The 19,557-nt window shown below is 40.9% G+C and overlaps 2 protein-coding genes across 5 annotated transcripts in view; one reads left to right on the forward strand and one right to left on the reverse strand.

Annotated features, from left to right (window-relative positions):
- Window positions 1-176: 176 nt before the first annotated feature.
- Window positions 177-19,200, reverse strand: cfap70 (cilia and flagella associated protein 70). 4 transcript variants are annotated; one of them, XM_052063067.1, is made up of 27 exons: window positions 19,089-19,200; window positions 15,999-16,092; window positions 15,536-15,722; window positions 14,293-14,388; window positions 13,945-14,030; window positions 12,599-12,790; window positions 11,841-12,023; window positions 10,901-10,995; window positions 10,405-10,495; window positions 9,772-9,909; window positions 8,831-8,965; window positions 8,464-8,538; window positions 8,297-8,388; window positions 8,046-8,106; window positions 6,265-6,447; window positions 6,013-6,144; window positions 5,284-5,412; window positions 4,661-4,794; window positions 4,442-4,557; window positions 4,163-4,369; window positions 3,564-3,670; window positions 3,212-3,349; window positions 2,906-3,067; window positions 2,698-2,787; window positions 972-1,073; window positions 749-796; window positions 177-644 (listed from the first exon to the last, which is right to left on the reverse strand). In XM_052063067.1, the coding sequence occupies exons 2-27, from the start codon at window positions 16,068-16,070 to the stop codon at window positions 546-548; spliced, it is 3,150 nt and encodes a 1,049-aa protein (XP_051919027.1). In that variant the 5' UTR covers window positions 16,071-16,092; window positions 19,089-19,200; the 3' UTR covers window positions 177-545. The 4 variants fall into 4 exon arrangements, with proteins under 4 accessions (XP_051919027.1, XP_051919026.1, XP_051919029.1 ...); XM_052063066.1 differs by lacking the exon at window positions 19,089-19,200 and adding an exon at window positions 17,006-17,119; XM_052063069.1 differs by lacking the exons at window positions 9,772-9,909; window positions 19,089-19,200 and adding an exon at window positions 17,006-17,119.
- ddb1 (damage-specific DNA binding protein 1) overlaps window positions 18,721-19,557 on the forward strand; it is a 37,231-nt gene continuing 36,394 nt past the window's right edge. The window contains exon 1 of the mRNA XM_052063056.1: window positions 18,721-18,886. Within this exon, the coding sequence (XP_051919016.1) occupies window positions 18,826-18,886 (61 nt within the window). The 5' untranslated portion in view covers window positions 18,721-18,825. The remainder of the gene's footprint in view (window positions 18,887-19,557) is intronic.

The raw sequence follows: 19,557 nt of genomic DNA on the forward strand, positions 1-19,557 counted from the left end.
ACTGTAATGACATACATCACTGAGCGTTGTGTGCAAAATGTTTGTTCTCATGGCTAACAATTCAAGTATTCCACTTTATGTGGGTTCTATGAGAAGAATGTGTCCAGTAAATGGGAACCGCTAGATACTGAAGTGAATGTTATTCGGTTGCAGTGAAATAAGCCATTCAACTCCTGCAGATTTATGAACTGTCACCCTTTAATCAATGCCAAGTCGTTTAAGCCTTCCATCATTTAAGAGGATCTGAGAAAACTGTCAGGGATCGCCTGTTGTACGTGAGGGAGAAATCTCTGTTTTATGGCGCTGGTGATTAAAAATTAAGGGGTCACATTTCTTCCGTTTTCCATCCTTTTTTTTCACCATCTCAGATGCTAAGGACATCTTCGAGTAACAAGAGTCTATTTTAACCACAAAAATCTGATAATTCCACTTAGATAAACAGTACATCGTTTTGCAACAGTTCAGTGTCGCTGAAAAAAATGTAACTACCATATCATGGACACTGGGGTTTTTATGTGTTTGCTCCCAAGATTGAAACCTCTGTGTTAAGAGTCTGGTTCAAAGCATGACGCCAGAGGACGAGTTTGGGCCTGATCCTGCAGCTCTTTCACCTCCTTGTGAAGTGCCGTGTTCTCCAAGTTGAACTGTTAACCGAGAAAGATCACCAGGAAAATAGTCAGATTTGGGCTGTAAAAAAGAAATGCACAAACACATCTTTCAAGAAGAGACACAGAGGACTCTAACTCACCCTGATAGCGTATTTGTAGAACAGTGTCGCTTCCTCTTGTCTGTCAAACTGAAATTACAACATCACACAAGTATTGTAGCAGTGAAAAGGAAATGTCCCAAGTTCAGAGAAGTGATGGACGTGTATATGTTCTCTGATCTGAGGGTAAATCTGGGGTCTTTTAACTTGAACAAAACAAATGTCACAGGAAACCAACACCAGACATAGCATCATTTTCACTCACCCTGAGGCAAATCAGCGCCAAGTAGGCCCACACCTCAGCATTCTGGTTGTTCAAATGGTTGGCCTCTGTCAAAGCCTCTTCAGCTATCCAAAGTTCATCCAACTATAGACTCAAGACACGTCAAGACACTTTTAACACAGTCTTCCTTTTTCCTCATGAACATCAAAGGAAAATAAATGAATAAATAAAATTATATACAGCTTCACAATGAAAATCTGGACAACGGTCATCCCTCGCCACCTCGCGCTTCAAGTTTTGCGGTTTCAGTGTTTCACGTTTTTTTTCCAATAATATTTTTATTTTAAAATGCAGCCATATCGGCAACCATACTGCAGAAAGCTGTAACGTTTCACGGTGATGCGGTGAGAAAGAAGCATGCATGCCGAACAATGAGAGGATGTGACTCAGAAGCTTTGAACATGCCCATTCAAACAAGGGGCGTGAATTTGTCCGGGCGCAACATTGACGAATGACAGCACAAGTGGATTTATCCTATGTGCTGACTGGCCACGCATCATCAACAGTCTATTGACTGCCTCGCATACTGTATGCATCCTGAATATATTGTGTCTAATATAATGTATATATTGTGTCCTCGATAACTTTTTTTGATTAATTAAGATGCGCTCCAAGCCCTTGCCTCCCCCGAATGCGTAAACCTGCTCGTCAGAGATGACAGCATCAATAGGGTCACGTTGGTTCAACGGCGGTGGCGAGGAGTTGCGTCAGTGCCTCCAGCAAAATGTCAAGTGAGAGGGGCCTTCCATGCCACCAACACAAGCCTTTTCGCCTCTCTAAGAAGGCAATGTTGATCAAGGTTAATTACTGTATAAGGTTTTCTAATTAAAGATTTAAGTAAATACGTGTGCTGTTGTAATTTGTGTCTCAAATATGTTAAGTATAAATACGCTTTACATATTTTATACATGCTGGTATCTGTGACTGTGATATTTGTTGCTTGCAACAACATCAATTATCAAACAGAAAAGGACATAACTGGTCTGTGGTCAACTGCTTGTAGTCTCAAACCTTCACCAACAGAGAGTGCTAACATAGTACTGTACTAACATACTGTGGAACCGTGAAATCCTGTTTCACATTTAACTGTTTGCAAACATTACATCCACATACACGAAAACTCTGAGGCATTCAAATCCTCCTTCACGGTTTTCCATTTTTCGTGGTGGTGTTCAGTACCAAATAACCGCAAAAAATGAGGATTACTGTTTTCAATTAATTCATTTTTGTAAATCAAAGTTTAGAATATATACAGGTATATATGTATTTTTTTTTGTATACCAAAGAAACATTTGTCAGGCAAGACTAGAAAGCAAGATAGGAAAGCAAGTGATACCTGTACAGGTTGTCCAGTAATCCAAATCCAAATAATATAATCCAAATTATATAAGTAATCCAAATGTATTGTTGATCCTTCAACCTAGACATTGGATTATTTCATTTTCTTCCAACCATTCTCTGCATCTGTATTTATCTTTCTAATCACCAACTCTTACGAGAGCAATTTGACTTTATGCATAGAAGCACACAAGCTTAGAACTTAATTGCAGTGCGGATTTTGTTCAACAATAACTTTTTGCAAAATGCTGTACACAACTCTCCCAACAGCACGCAATATAATAATCAGAGAGAAAATAATATAGTTTGTAATAGCATACGTAATTTTTAGCGTCACTAAATATTAGTAAGACTGGAGATGGCTTTTTACCCGGTAACAGGAGATACCCAGGCCCAACCAGGTGAGGCAGGAGGGAGATTTCTCACAGGCTTGCAGGTAAGTCATTTTAGCTTGCTCAAACTAAAGAGAGCAGCAAAAAAGGGCAATGACGATTTGAATCCGTGACATCAAACCAACTGTCACAATCTTTCAGCAATGAGCCATGCAATGCCTCGCATATACCGGTATTATGCCTAACCTTTCTCTCCTGTAGATAGATGGATCCCAGGCGGAGAAGCACAAGGTGTGTGTCTAATGGCTGCTCTGGGAAGTCTAGGCTCCGTTCATAACTCCCCTGGGCCTCGGCAAATGAACCACAGAGGTAGTGACAGTGACCATCCAGAGCCCACATATCTGCAACCTGCTCGCAGAGTGGAAAAAAAAAACATGCTTCAGCCAATACATTGTCACAAACGCACGTGGGAAAATGTGACAGTCTGAATAAATCACGAGCGATTATAATTCCAAAAGGTGTGTTTGAATGACACCAGCAGGGGGCCCCTACCTGCTCTACCCCAAGCAGCGCCTCTCTGAGGGTGACAATGGCATTGCAATACTCAGCTCTGAGCAATTGGACACAAGCCAGATGAAAATTGTGATTGCCCTTTGAAGACAGTTCCTTGGAAAGCGCGCGCTCTGCCATCTGAGAAAAGAGAGAAGGTGCCAGACTAACTGTAGATGTTACAAATGGATCTGTGACTTTCCCCAGGTTTTTGTGTTCATATGTTGAAGAGAGATCACTTAACATTTTGCCCACAGGGTTACAACATTCCAATAAAAGTATATTATTCAATTTGTTTTCATCTATATTTGATCAGTGTGAGTCTTGACAAAAGAGCTGCTGTGTGCTTCTTTACCTCCAGGGCATAGTTGTGTAACAGAAACTCAAGGGTCTCGGTGTAAATGGATTTGGAGATGCCTTTTTCTTTCGGCTCACTTTGCACGGTGTCACCATTCTCAGTGTCTGGGAGAAAGAAAACGGCCATTATAGAGAGAATGGTGAGTCGCTACCACTCAAATCTTTTCAGGTTTACATAAACCCTATATTAATGTCTTATGTTCTATCTATCTATCTATTTTTTTTATTGGAGTTTCAAGTACTGTATCTTAACAATTATTTACCGGTATTCAATTAAGTGTAACTTAATAGTAATAATAAACGTTTTTTTTCAAAATGCACATCTGCTCAGGGTGTATATTTTATTTTTAAGTAATACACTGCTTTTTTATTTTGACCACTTTCTAAAGCAACCTAAATGTAAATATAATACAATACCGTGTCGTATGAAAGTGCTGTACATCAGAAATTACAAAAGCACGAATATCGGGAAACTCTTAACCCTTCCATACACCAATAATGATAACCGTCAACCTGGTAATCTGATCAGCTGTCTACTGTAGTAACCGCTGTCAGTGTGTTAAAATAGAAACTGTCCATGTGCCATTAGATTCCTACCACTATGCTTCATATTAGGAGAGTGGCTTGTCGGTGGAATAGTCTTGTCTTCTTCCTGGCCCTTCTGCTTTTCACTTTCCTCATCTACATCTGACTCTTCCGTCTTTTGTGTCTGATTGCTTGCTTCTTTTGCTTTCAGGAGGCTTTTGGCCTCTAGGAAAGCCCTCTCAGCGAGGATGGATTTATTCTGGGTGTCCTGGACCAAACCTGGAAGGCAAATGAGAACAGAATGAGACTTCCTTCTGCGTGCATCTCCCCAGTTTCAGGGCATAGACCTACCCAGCAAAGTCCAGGCTATCAAACTTAGAGGCTCTATGCTGGTTGCTCGTTCCAAGAAAGTCTCAGCCTGCTCAAAATCATTAAACAAGGCTGCCAGCACACCACACATCATCAGACTAAATGACATAAACAAACAAGTTCTCAGTTAGCGGTCCTATCTTTAGCAAACACGTTTGAATACCTGCATTCAACATGAAACCATGAGGGCCTCGCTCTGACCTGGGCTGGTGGGACTGCTGGACAGCAACAGCATCATGGAAACACATCTTCGCCTTCATGTAATCTCCGGTCTGCATGTAGAGGTTTCCCCACTCAAATTTGTAAGAGGGATCACGGGGATGCCTGACAACGAGCTGTAGAAAATTAGAAACACCATTTATAGACTTTTTTGGCTTGCTTCAGTCATCAGCACTATTGTTCAGAAGGGCAATATACTTTGGAATCTGAAGTGACCATGCATTTGAGCAAGAGGTTCTAAATTAGAGTTGAGTTTTATTTGATTCGATTCCAGCTGTGGCCTCCCTGTGTGGAGTTTGCATGTTCTCCCCGGGCCTGCGTGGGTTTTCTCCGGGTGCTCCGGTTTCCTCCCACATTTCAAAAACATGCGTGGCAGGCTGATTGAACACTCTAAATTGTCCCTAGGTGTGAGTGTGAGTGCGAATGGTTGTTCGTTTCTGTGTGCCCTGCGATTGGCTGGCAACCAATTCAGGGTGTCCCCCGCCTACTGCCCGAAGACAGCTGGGATAGGCTCCAGCACCCCCCGCGACCCTAGTGAGGATTAAGCGGCTCGGAAGATGAATGAATGAATGAATGAATGAGTTTTATTTGAAGTGTATTTGCACCTCTTGGTAGTAGCGAACAGCTTGTTGATAATCCCCAATGAGCTGAGCCTCTCGGGCAAAGTGACTCAGATGAGAGGTACTCAAATGGATCTCCTCAGGAGAGTCGTCCTCATTTCCATTTGAATAAATCTAGCAGGGAAAGGATTAAAGTAGTTGTAAAATCATCTGTGTATGTGTGCAAATGCATGTGTGTTGCATGTGCCAACGTTATTAAACTTAACGAAAACTAACGGGAAAAAAAATTACAACTAAAATTGCATTACCACTGTTGTAAACGAAATAAAAAATGAAAATTATTTTTCAAAAAACGAAAACAAAAACTATATCTTACATTTGGAAGACTAACTATAATCAAAACAACTTTTAGTTTGCTTCTTTGTCGATGAATGTCATCTATGAACCTTCAGAGTTAATTTAGATGTATTTATTTTAGTATTGCTGTATGACTGTACAAAAGAAGGAAGGTCGTTTGGGAATTGTAGTTTACTATGTCACATGATACTGAGTGACCTTTTTTCTTATTATTCTCCCACTCGACAAACACTGAATACAAAATAAACTGAAATGAAGCATTTTAGAAAATAAAAACTAATTAAAACAAACAAGCTTACAAACAAGTCAAACAGATATTTTTCCCAGGTCAAAACGAAATAAAAACTAATTCTAATGATTCCAAACTATTATAACCCTGGTGTGTTCATGTGGTTGGGAAAGTGTTTTTGTATGTACTTTGTTGAGAGCAACATGCATCTCATCCACCAGGTCCACGTAGAGCTTGCTGACGAATTCATGCAGATCCTGTTGCTCAGTAAATGTGTCTGTCTGCTGCATCTTGTCACGCACGAACCTCACCACAGCGGGCTGCACACAACAGGCACACGCACACAGTCAATCACTGCATAAAACGTGCAGATGACAGCACACCTGGCTGACACATCTCTGTTTTTAAAGTAAAATGGTAACATATGGAGTTATCCAGACCTTTATTTGCTCTTTGAAGGCAAAATATCTCCCGGACACATTAAGAGCTCCCATGAGCTGAGCCATCATTTGCTCTCGATTGCAATCATTGGGCAGTTTGAGTCGCGTTCCAAACAACTCCTCATACTGCTCCAAAATATGTTTTACCACATTGCCCACCTGCTTGTGAAAATTCAGCACTGCCTGTATAAAAGAAAAGGTGTAAAAACTTTAGTACGGGGTTGGGGCAAAGTATGGCCCCCCCACGCCACATATAGCTCACTCTATTCCTGCCTACCAAACACATGCTGTACATTATCAAGAATACGGCAATATTTGTTGCATTAATGTAGCGTTTTTTTACCCCCAAAGAAACTGGCTAGTTTAAATGTCTTTACCATCATCATCTTCATCAACATCCATCCATTATCTGAACAGCTTATCACCGGGAGAGACTATCCCAGCTGTCTTCGGGCAGTAGGCGGGGGGCACCCTGAACTGGTTGCCAGCCAATCGCAGAGCACCAATAGACAACTCAACCTCACACCAAGGGACAATTTAGAGTGTTGAATTAACCTGCCATGCATGTTTTTGGAACGTTGGAGGAAACCGGAGTACCGGGAGAAAAGATAGAGGGGCACGGGGAGAACATGCAAACTCCACACAGGATGGCGGCAGCCAGAATTGAACCCTGCACCTTTGCACTGTGAGGCCGACGTGCTAACCAGTCAACCGCCCATCATCATAGATATTATTATTTATTTTACCATTAAATAATTCTATATATTTTATGATTAAATAATTATTATATTGCAATACTGGAAACAATAACGGGCGGCCCGGTAGTCCAGTGATTAGCACGTCGGCTTCACAGTGCAGAGGTACCGGGTTCGATTCCAGCTCCGGCCTCCCTTTGTGGAGTTTGCGTGTTCTCCCCGGGCCTGCGTGGGTTTTCTCCGGGTGCTCCGGTTTCCTCCCACATTCCAAAAATATGCATGGCAGGCTGATTGTACACTCTAAATTGTCCCTAGGTGTGAGTGTGAGCGTGGATGGTTGTTCGTCTATGTGTGCCCTGCGGTTAGCTGGTGACCGATTCAGGGTGTCCCCCGCCTACTGCCCGGAGACGGCTGGGATGGGCTCTAGCACCCCCCGCGACCCTAGTGAGGATCAAGCGGTACGGAAGATGAATGAATGAATGGAAACAATAACAGAAAAAAAGTATTAGTCAAATATTTTACTTTTTCTTAAATGATTGGTTAGTTATGATTAAATAATATAAATTTGAAAATAGAATGAATTAATCTTTTATCATCAGACTAAACAATTTTACATACACTTTCGATCCCATCACCAAATGGTGTGGACAATCTGTCCATTTTAAAATATGAAATGTGGCTGGCTCTTTAGCACAAAGGTTGCCCAGCCCTACTGTAGTTTAGTAGGTAAAGAAGATATGAGTGATGACTAATAGTGTTTGCGTACACACATTCTCAAACACTCTAAAAACATGTACAGTGCGTTGGGTTCGTTGAAGTGTGGATCAAATCCATCTGTAAGATTAACTGTTTCAGGACTAACATGCCTAACAAGTCATTCACTTCCTATTGTGCAAAAAGTATTGGTAAGCTGAAAATGTCAATTGAAAATCCCTGGAAGTAAGCGCCTTTATCAAGAAATAACAAAACAAAGCCATAAACCCTCATCTATCAAACGTTTCAGTTGGCACAGTGCAGTTAAATAGCGTTCCCCAATACTTTTTGTCCATATTGCGTATGACCAGATACATTGTGTCTGTTATTTACTCGTTCAGCTTTGTTAGGTCCTCCAGAAGATGGAGGTCTCGGAGGGATCAGTGCTCTCACTCTGCAGGAGATACAGAAATATGCATGTTTTTACTCACTCTCCCAACATCATGTATCTAACTTGCAAACATCTAGCATACAGAGTATTCTATCAAAATTATTTTACTGCTCATATTCTGCAACAACTTTGCAAAATCTTATATGGTTGAGGTAAGAACTCTGGATTTGTAATCTGGACTGTATTACAGTACCTTCTTGCCAACTCTTCGGAAGATGTTTTGGGGATTAGTGCATTCGTCAGTGTAATTTCAATCATAACATATGTCCTGAAGTCTATGTATGCCTGCCATTAATGAAAAAGAGATTGTGTCATGTTGAGGGTTCATTTCAAGAGTCATCTTTTGGAAAAGATGCTTACTTTCCTGTCTGGAGGGATGTGATCAGCTCCATTCAAATCAGTCACGCTTCCCACTCCACTCTGATTGCCAGTCGCCTGGCACAATATCGACCACACCAATTAAAATAAATTGGCGGTAAACTACACAAAATGTACCTGTTGCTTCTAATGGAGATTAATAGATATCAAACAAAGAGGAGGAACACAACCAACTGCTCATGATATCTAAAGAGCTAATACTTTATCATAGGCTAAGGCCTTATGTTTCACAGAGTTATTGTAGGCCAGTACTGTATATTTTGTACCTGTTACTATGTAGAACAAAACACAGAAGATGGCATCACTTCCCACCATGTGAATAAATTATGAAATTCCTAAACATACTAACCTTAACATGTGCCTTGGTGTCCTTGGCCTTTCCCGTATTTGTCTTTACAGAGCTTGTAGCTGTAGCTGTACCAGAACGTTCTTTGTTGCCTCCAGGCTTTAACTGCTCTTTTAACAAACTGACATTTCGCCTGGTCTACAGAACACAGAAAAAAAGTTTATAACACATCATTAGAATATGAGGTGTATTTTAAGTACTGTGTACTCTGGTTTATGATCCATCCATCCATTTTCCGATTTGCTTTATCCTCACAAGGGTTGCGGGGGGTGCTGGAGCCTATCCCAGCCGTCTTCAGGCAGTAGGCGGGTGACACCCTGAACCGGTTGCCAGCAAATCGCAGGGCACACAGAGACGAACAAACATCAAGACTCACACTCACACCTAGGGACAATTTTGAGTGTTCAATCAGCCTACCATGCATGTTTATGGAACGTGGGAGGAAACCGGAGTACCCGGAGAAAACCCACGCAGGCCCGGGGAGAACATGCAAACGCCACACAGGGACGCCGGAGCTGGAATTGAACCCGGTGCCTGTGCACTGTAAGGTCGATGAGCTAACCACTGGACCACCAGGCTGCCTTGGTCTTTGATGTGAGAGAATATCCTCATGCAACATTTACACAGGAAGGGGGTAAGTATCAGATTGGGTCACATTAGTGCTGAGGAATGGTTCACAGTAATGAGTGGCGAGTCAGCTGATCATAACTGTCATAAGTCTGAGTACTGTCTATCTGGCTTGAATGCTCCTCTTCTTGGGATTTCATGAACTGGATTGACTAACAACAAAAATAACTACAAATGAGAACCAGATATTGAATGAAAAATGATGTCAAAAACGTTTGCCGAACTGGAAATATGAATCAAGACTCTTGAATCATGAATAGAGGAAGCTCAATTTAAAAATTTAATTCAAGAAACATTTTAAAGTGTGCTTCTAGTACCTTGTTAAGTAATAAAGTGCTCGAGTAAGGTTGAATACTGTATGCTCCTCGGATATGGGTAACTCCTGGATACAATAAGCGGCCCATATCAATAAAGGCCACACCATGGCAGGGGATGTGTGGGTCCTCCTCAGCTTGCTACACAGAAAAAAAAGTATAATTCATTATCAGAAAAGAGCCACACGATGGTAAATGCTGGCACACACTGGTGCAAGCGTTCACTGCTGGCTTTGTTACGTTTTCGTGCCGGTCTTGCTGGTATCACCAGCTCCCACCAGATCAACAAAGCATGAAAGTTTGACTGGACGACTGTGGCTCAGGTGGTAGAGCGGGTTGATCAGTGACCGACCGAAGGTTTAACCTTTTTAGTCCTCGCTTGTTTTCATGCTGGTGTCATCAGCTACCAGCATGCTGGTCTTGCTGGTGACATGAGCAAGACCAACATGCTGGTTTGGTGTCATCAGCTGGTTTTATTGTGTTTCCGTGCTGGTTTTGCTGATCATGAAAACAAAACCATCACAAGGAGGTTATATGTTGGTGAGCACCTATGCTGCTCTATACTTCGATCAAGGTGCTGCATTAGCTGGTTAAAGCCACACAACACATAAAATGTTCCCATCCTAGTCTCACCACCTTGGAAGCTGGTCCCGACTTTTCATTGGCAATAGTTGACTTCATGATCTCAAGTGGCCAGAATCTGCTCTCTGTGATTTTCTGGCGCAGCCTGAAAATCACAGGCATCATTGCAATAAATCATCTCACATCTTAATGCCAACGTTATTACTGCACACACATCATGTCATATAATACGATTTGAATGGCATAGGCACACACAGAATAATGGGACAGCCCATTTCATCAAACTACCCGGTAGTCTTGCATTTGGATTTTGCTGCCTGTGGTTAACGATCAGCCAAAAGATAAGTCTCCTATGCTTGCATCTATCTGCTTCAATGTGTTATTTGTAATGCGATGCTTGTGAAGTAAGCGCATAAAGTTAAACAATTTCAATAAGCGACTTTTGAGAGTTTGAACAATTCACAGGGAGATATTGAGTGAGAAATGAATTTGGCAATACCTATACACATCATCCCTCAGATGGGGAAATAAAGTTCTGTGTGAAGCTGACCTGGTAACTCCTTCGGCATTCAGAAAACAGGTCATTTCTGTGTCCCAGCTCACTCTGTTGAGTAAGGTCTCTGCTTCATTACGGAACTCACGGTCCTGTAGTGGACATTCACACCTTCAGCCTTGTGGCTTATTTTAAGTCATCTTCTCCTCTATACTTTGAAATGTCTCCTCTAAATTCAAAGTCGATAATCAAATGAATCATTGATATCTTTTGACATATACCACGTGTGTAGGCATAAGAATGATGCTCTGGTCTATAGCATCCATTCGTATTAGTGGTTTTTGATTGACAGTTGAGCTTGGCATGGTTTTGTCGCATTGAATGGATATGCCTGCAGCATTTGAGAGCCGTCAAAAGTAACATTTTAACATTCCTATCATAAACAGAAGTGAGCCATTGCATAATTAAAAATGATTTAAACATAATTCAATCTTTGAAGAAGCCTGGCAATGTTGGTTTCAAAGGCACTTTTGGAATTAAAGCCTTGCTTTATTTAATCAACGGTTTTGTTGTTGCTGTTGTTGTTGTTTTTTATTGCCCTGGTCACCCAGGCCCTTCCATATTTCACAGTAAATTCTAATTCTAGTTCAACGGTCATCATCACCCTTCTATTTTTCAGCCCCTACCCACAAAAAACACAAATTTTAAAAAAAACACTTGCTAAGAAAGCTGAAGTCTCACAAGATTTGTTGGAGTTTTGTGTCCTTGAGTGTTTTGAAAGGCGCTTATAAATAAAATGTATTATTATTATTATTATATTGTGAGATGTCAAACATGATGATAATTGGATAAGTCTTGACTGTGATACATACTTGGTTAAACTTGCAAATGTGGGGAGTTTGACTTCAGAGGTTCCACTGCACTGAATGCATAGCCTGGTGAATAGTACAGTACTATCTACTATATTCGGTATTCCCTGAATTTGTGGGTAGATCACCTCCAAACCAGTAAGCTCGCCATCTTCTTGATCAATGGGTTGGGTGTGGAAAAAAGCCCCTGGCAAGAAGTGGTTCCCTGGAGCTAGGGGGGCATGATGAGGTCTCTTCCTCTGTCGGCCATTGTCTTCTCTGTGGCCACCGGCCTTCAGCTGTCCTTCACTAAACAACAAGAGCTGGTCTTTCTGGGAGGCAGGGGAGCAATTGAACAACAAAGCAGTTACTTTTGGAAGTTGCAGGAAAATTGCGAACAGTTTTTCATGACAATAATAATACTGCAATACAACATCAGAATTCGAATTGTTACCTTCGCCAAGTACAAAGCGCAGGCAAAGGGTTCTGTTGTTGTTCGAATAAAATGTTTATTTCATAACTTCACAAAACTTTGCACAAATGACATGCATAAGCCAAGGAACAACCTGTGAAATGTAGGCACAAATACTTTTCTCAATGAATTCTTTATTTTTGGTTGATTCATTATGCCGTTAAAGAAAACCATTCACAATTCCCTGAGCAAAAAGGCTTCAGTCGTCCTCTATGTACAGGAAGTAGCCTGCCAGCTACTGAAGAGTTAGTCAAACAGATACAAGTCATGAGAGACACTTTTCTGGGGGGGGGGGGGGGGGGGACTGTTAAGTGTTGAGCCTCGGTGAAGGTGTGCGCACTGTTGTTGTCATTCTGGTTCATACCATGCTATTCTGTACTGTAAGATAAGAGGGTGCATAAAAAGCATGCACCCTATGCAAAGGGTTACACTCACCTCTGCGGTATATGGGACCTCCATTATAGCAGTGCATATATACGGAGGGGCGGTTGGCCCAAAACTTTGATTAAATGTGTCAGGGAGCGAATAGGCTGTCTCCAAAGACACCTTCATCAGGTTGGAAGTTGCAAGTTGCTCTTCAGTCAGTAATGGAGCTGACGCACTGACACATACGTCCAAAATGGGGTGCTGCATGGGTAAAATGCCCTGGATTATTGTGTGAAAACAACACTAGAATGTAAAAATAGCAAAAGTGATTTCCTTCCAAAACGAAGGAGGTCATTTTATAATTGATCAGAGTCTGATGGGTGTGAATTTAACCAACGTAATCATTACGTGTGTGTGTGTGGGGGGGTGATCTGCATTGGGTTCCTTGCAATAATTTGTGTTTTACTAAATCCAATCAATGTCAAACAGGCTGTAGTGTGGTATGGAATTGTAAAAATTTAGGTTGATGATTAAGGAAGCAGCAAACCTCTTCTTGGGATATGCAACAGAAGGCATCTCAGTGTGTTATGAAATACAAAGCAAGCACTGTGTCTGAATACAGCATTGGGTTATGTCTAATGACAATAATAATCATAATAATAATTTCTTCACTCATCCCCAGGTGGGGAATAGGCAATTCGAGCTTTAAACATCAATTGCGAAAACAAGTCTCTGTTACTGAAAGGAAACAAGAACTGAAATCACTGTTGGTTCATAACTTTGGCATTTGAGAAGCACCTTTTTAATACTAAAAAGAATGTAATTATCGACTCAGGCCACATACTCTATTCAATTTTTACTCACACATACTACAAATTGAAATAAAATAACCGTAATATTTAACTATAATTAATTATAACACAGGGTGGCCCGGTAGTCCAGTGGTTAGCACGTCGGCTTCACAGTGCAGAGGTACCGGGTTCGATTCCAGCTCCGGCCTCCCTGTGTGGAGTTTGCATGTTCTCCCCGGGCCTGCGTGGGTTTTCTCCGGGTGCTCCGGTTTCCTCCCACATTCCAAAAATATGCATGGCAGGCTGATTGAACACTCTAAATTGTCCCTAGGTGTGAGTGTGAGCGTGGATGGTTGTTCGTCTATGTGTGCCCTGCGATTGGCTGGCAACCGATTCAGGGTGTCCCCCGCCTACTGCCCGGAGACGGCTGGAATGGGCTCCAGCACCCCCCCGCGACCCTAGTGAGGATCAAGCGGTACAGAATTATAACACAGTTGTGGAAAGTTTATGGAGTTTTAAGTTTATAGACACTCATCATTTTGGTTAAATTATTTAGCTGCAACAGCGTGTCAAAATGAATGAAACACCTTTCGATATGATCAGTTCTTAGCAAATCTTACTGACCTTGGCAATGAGGGGTGGGACGGATCCCTTCTCTGGGGCAGCGTTCGTTGCATGCAGTGTCACTGTGCATGAGAAGCTGCATTGACCTGTCCGCAAAAAGTTGTTAGTACACAGCCTAGGATTCTCCAGGCATCAAGAGACTCTTTACACTTTGTGTATATTACTTAGTTGATAAACCATTCTTTAAGTAGTTCAGAAAGTTGGACAGCATCTCCCTATGCCATTTGAATTAAAAGATCAAAATATCATACTTATCAATCTTCCTTTGTTGGCTGTTATCAAGTTCACGAACCAATTTTTAAAGAATCATCAGTAAAATGAACAAGCATATAAAAAGCATCCATTTACCTTGCAGCAAAGGCAGCAGGTCAATCACTGCCTGGGCCAGGACTATTGACTTTGCCTCCACTTTTTTCTTCTCAGGAACAACCTCTATCAACGTCACTGACAATAACAAAATTATTCACATTAACGTACTATTTTTTTCACAATCAAACTTGAATCGTTCTTGCAAAAACTACTTGAATGGGAATAATTCTAATAGTAACTGTTCCAACCATTTCAAAATTAAGTAAGAGTTGTATTCTCCTCTTTTGGGGAGGTTGTGGGGAGGGGGTGTTGCTTTTTTTTGTTGCTGTTATTGCTGTAGACATTTGGGTTTATCATTAAATGATGAAGAGAAGAACATTTTAGCTTTTATTACACGATACTTAAACCTTAGGACACAGGTGTCAAACTCAAGGCCCGGGGTTATATGGTTTCACACCCATAACGGTAGCTCCAATGTGGCCGGCGACAAAAATGAGTTTGACATCCCTGACTTAGAAGGTAACAGCCGTTGTTTAAACCCAATCACCACACAAAACAAAGACGAAGCTTTATCAAAGTGATGAATGGGCTCATTGAATAAGTGCAGGTAATTTTGTTGCTTGGGCTTGCATGTGTTCTTCTGGGGCACGGTCATTGATATTTGTTGGTGTAAGATAATTACCCAAAACACTGCCAACCAAGGAGTTCATCAGGGGCAGGAAGTGAAAGGTTTTGGACTGGACAAATTTGTCTCAAGATTTAAAACCTATCAAACTTTTTTTGTAGACTGAATGGAGCCATTCCTTAAAACATCTGAAAGAGGCTTCAGTGAAAGCACGGAAAAAACATCACAGAAGAAAATTACTAAAATTTGGTTATGTTGGATGGCCACAAACTTAATACTGTTATAGCAGGAAAAATGATTGACAAGAAAGCCATTTCGGCCAATTTAAAGTCCATCTGTTAAAATACTTTAACCAGAAAAATGCCTTCCTGTATGGCTGCTAGGCCCCTTTCTAAATAATGCGTCTACATTGTGTGTCCATATCAAAACGCCAATATGGGTACCTGGAAATAAAAGTGAAAATGTTGATGTCTTATGTCATCATCTTTTTATGTTAAATCCAAATCTTTTCAGTCCACGGCAAAAATAAATGACTTATCTTCAATACTCTCGAAGAGAAGTACAGTAATAGTGGAACAGAACAGAAATATTTGAGCTAATTAAGTGTCTCATGCACTGGTTCAGTAAAAACAAATGGAATGAAGCAATATACAGTACCTACGACTGGTTTATGAGGTATGTCACTGAGAGCCAGGACTGCATTGCAGCAGGGAAAACTGTGGGTGAAGTCATACTCAATGTATTGGGCTGCAGGATCAACTGTACGCTTTTCAGACTCTGCCAACATCATACCATTGATCTCCATCCGAAGAAAACTTTGAATATTTCCAACCTTTTTTCCATGCTTGCAAAAAGAAGTAATTTTGAATTAGGAGTGGAAGTACCAATTTAATAAGACGTAATTAACGTTATTGTAAAAACAAAATGTAATAATGTTGTCCTGAAATCAAGGGTGCTGACACAATGCATAGCACGATAGTCAGTAGAGTGCTAGTGAAACAATGATCAAACAAATCTCAAAATGATACAAATCACTGGAAAATTGCATGAATAATGGCCTCTTGGCTAATTGTTTAAAGAAAGCAGGATCTGAAGACAATGTGAAGCCGTCTTTACTCACCATGTTAGTTGCACGACTGATAGTTATTTTGATGTCAAATACATTTTCTGACTCCATACCAGACTCCATCATTCAAGTCAAACTATGAAACGAACTGAGAATGACAGTTATAGAAATTAGTATGACTGTTAGTGTCCATTGATCCACCCATTCATTCAATTAACCTGCACTGCGTGTTTTTTGGAACGTGGGAGAAACCCCAGGCAGGAATAGGGAGAACATACAAACTCTACACTGAGAGACCGGAGCCCAGATTTTAACCCTGGGCCGCTTGACTGGGAGGCGCATATGCTAAACAGTTGTCTACCGAGCTGGCCAGTGTTCATTTAATTATTTTGTATTTCACGATGTTCTGATTTTAATCATATGTGAAGCTACTACTATACAGTTGTTAACATAATACCATTCGATATTTAATATTTAGAGCATTTTTCAAAAGAAATAGCTGTTTTTTTTTGTTTAACCTGCGCCAAAGAGAAACTATTGCACGTTTTAGTCAATCAGCATAATAACAATAAGAAGAAGAAGCAGAAGAAGAAAAATAATTGAAACACAGAAATACGCAAACTAAGTGTTAGAGAACGTCAGATGCATAACTGCAACATAGCAAAGCTTGAGGATAGTTTCCTGAAATTTTACTAAAAGCGTGCTGCCTCATCTACAGGGTCCTAATTCGTTCTTTAGCACGAACCGCGGAGGGACAGCATTTTCGGTTCTGCGTTTTATTTACGTTCCGGAGGCCGTTGCCTACAGCAACCAATGTTTTCAGTCCATTGCAACTGCCACATCGCTTCACGTACAAGGCGAAGTTGCAGCTTGCTTTTGTTGGGATGAAGGATGCATTTTCCACAAGTTATCATTAAAAAAAAACGCTCTTACATGTTTTCTACAGTGTCTCGCGCTTGGCGTTAAACAACATTCACGAAGATCATATCTCACCAAATAAATGGCATGCCGTCAAACGTAACTTTTTGTGAATGCCACGCAAAGAAGAGAAAAAAACTCACCCAACAAACAAAAAAAGAAAGCCTCGCTCTACGGGGTGCCTGGTGGTCCTTAAAAGACACCTCTCTCGCACTTTGTTTCCTCTCCACAATCTTGCACGCGAATCTACTCCTGACGCCACTCAACCAATGTACTCTGACGTCACAAAGATACATTCCGCAAAGTAGTAACTATGGTGACAGCTTCCGCTGTGGAGCTGAACTTTTCTTCTTCCTTCTTTAATACAGTATCAAGTTCAAGTTTAAGTCAACTTGATTGTCAAATGTGCTCGATGTGCAACATACAGCACGGATGAAATGTCTTTCCTCTCAACCACTGGAGAGAGAGGTTATATGTCATGTTATTTCCCCCACAAAAGGCAAACACTTCAACAAATCCACTTGTGCTATAATGGCAGAGGCGGTATAAAGGTACTGTACTCACAAGTAAGCTGAATTGTGAAACACAACAAAACGGTAAAAAGTATTGATTCAATTACTTTAGTAGAGGTAAAAAGTACATATTCAAAAATGGACACAAGGACAACTAAAAATGAGCCGTCAAGTATATTCACTACCCATTGCATAATGGAAAAAAAATATTCTCTGCAATTTCTCTCTGATTGATTTGTGATGGACAACCAGATGTATGACAAAAATGCTGTTTCAAAATGTCTTCATACGTTTGAAGTACGTGCTGTTTTTGGTAAGACATTGCATCTAAAAAGATTCACTATCCTCCTCCGGCCCCAACAGCAAAGGTTTTGAAGCAAAGGACAAAATAACAACATGCTGTAGTTTTATTCTTGTGCAAAAGGCACTCTTGCATTAAAAGGGTGGCACAAAACCAGTGAACAAGAAACCAACATTAAGTGCAAAAACTAATTTTGTATTTTTTTTGCACAAAAATTATTTTTGATGTTCTATATTTGTCCTGCGTATCATTCCGAGTCCGCAAAAATATTAGTATAGGGCATTATAAGCCCCAATGTCACCCCCTTAGTACCCCCATCTTTCGTGGACAACATATTTAGAATGTTTATCAGGTTTTTAAAATAATTCTTTTGATTGAAAAAAAATCACCCTTAAGTTGTTTGATGGTCACAGCAGAATGAATTCTGAAGTCAACAAAAACATTCTGTCTATCAATTTACAAAAAAAAAAAAGCATAACGACTAATCAGGAGAAACTTTCATCATAGAACACCCATATCCGTTATCTACGCTGTTTGGCTGACGGCAATGACACGGCTCACAGACGGACGCACCGTACTGTTGATGCCCACCTCTGAATATTATAATGTTATTCACCTTAATAATGTAAGTTGCAATATTTTTGCTCAGCTTCAAACAAAATGTGCTCTATCCTGATGTAAACACCATGAAATATCCATCCATCCATTTTCCGAACCGCTTAATCCTCACTAGGGTCGCGGGGGGTGCTGCAGTCTATCCCAGCCGTCCTCGGGCAGTAGGCGGGGGACACCCTGAATCAGTTGCCAGCCAATCTCACCATGAAATAAAATCTGGAATTCAAAACTTGCGTCTGATATTCCTCTTTTGATCCGAAACCCAAATATTTTCAGTACACAACAGAAACAAAGAAATTGGCCTTGCCATTCCACTTGTTTTGTACGAAGCTGTAAATTGCAGGCGCACTTAATTTCCTCCATGTAGCCTCCGTAAGAAAGAGGGCGCTGTAGGCTGTAGTTGCTCTTAGCTCGCAATGTTAGATGGACGCACGGCTCTGGTAACAAAGTACTTCCGGGAGTTGTAGTTCAACGATTTTGTCACTCGCGTGAGCGATATAACACTACTTGGTGTTTATCTGCCACTGTTGTCAAGATGTCATACAACTACGTGGTTACAGCTCAAAAACCCACGGCGGTCAATGCTTGCATCACAGGTAAATATCCCGTGTTGCTGTTTATCGCAGCAATAAGCTTGCATGTTGGCTGAACTCCCGCGCTGCACGTCCAAAAAGCTCCACACGGGCCTGTAGTAGCTGATAGCTCAGGGGGGGCTAAGATCTCTTTACCTGACAACTCTGTCTTGGATATACGTTTCATACTCATCGTGCAACGTATTTGCATTGTTTGGTAGCTTACGTGGGAACCGGGGAAACTGTCGATTGGAGCGCTTGTTGTTTAACGTAACCTACTTGCAAGTAAAGAAACAAACCTAGCCATTACTATATCGCTTCACAGGCACTTTTTATCTTCTTTGAAAAAATGCTGTTAATAGCCAAGTACTAATTTAAAGGTACAGCCCTATTATCGTCGCATGGAATGACCGTTTGATTGAGAGCCTTTCACGAGTACCAGCTGACTATTAAACAGTCTGCTATTTTAAAGAATTCGACCCTTGTCTGTTTTGGCTTTAGTGTCACCCTCTAAACAGAAGGTAGCCAGAATCTGAGCTATGAATGAATATGAAATATGCAGCTTTATCGTGACGTTTAAGGAATGTTGCAATAATGCCTTAGGGTTTGCGTCTGCAAATAGATTTTGTATTAATCTAGAATTTGTTGTCTCATTTGATTGTATAGTCTGCAAATAACAATAGCAGTCAAACATT

Source organism: Hippocampus zosterae, chromosome 4 (genome assembly GCF_025434085.1).
Source record: "Hippocampus zosterae strain Florida chromosome 4, ASM2543408v3, whole genome shotgun sequence".
In the NCBI taxonomy this organism is placed as follows: domain Eukaryota; kingdom Metazoa; phylum Chordata; class Actinopteri; order Syngnathiformes; family Syngnathidae; genus Hippocampus; species Hippocampus zosterae.

Coding starts and splice junctions, on each gene's coding strand:
- cfap70 (XM_052063067.1), bottom strand. CDS start 16,070: ATGATGGAGTCTGGTATGGAGTCAGAAAATGTATTTGACATCAAAATA. Junction 8,539..8,830: donor ACACCAAGGCACATGTTAAG/GTTAGTATGTTT, acceptor ATATTGTGCCAG/GCGACTGGCAATCAGAGTGG. Junction 8,107..8,296: donor TCCGAAGAGTTGGCAAGAAG/GTACTGTAATAC, acceptor TATCTCCTGCAG/AGTGAGAGCACTGATCCCTC.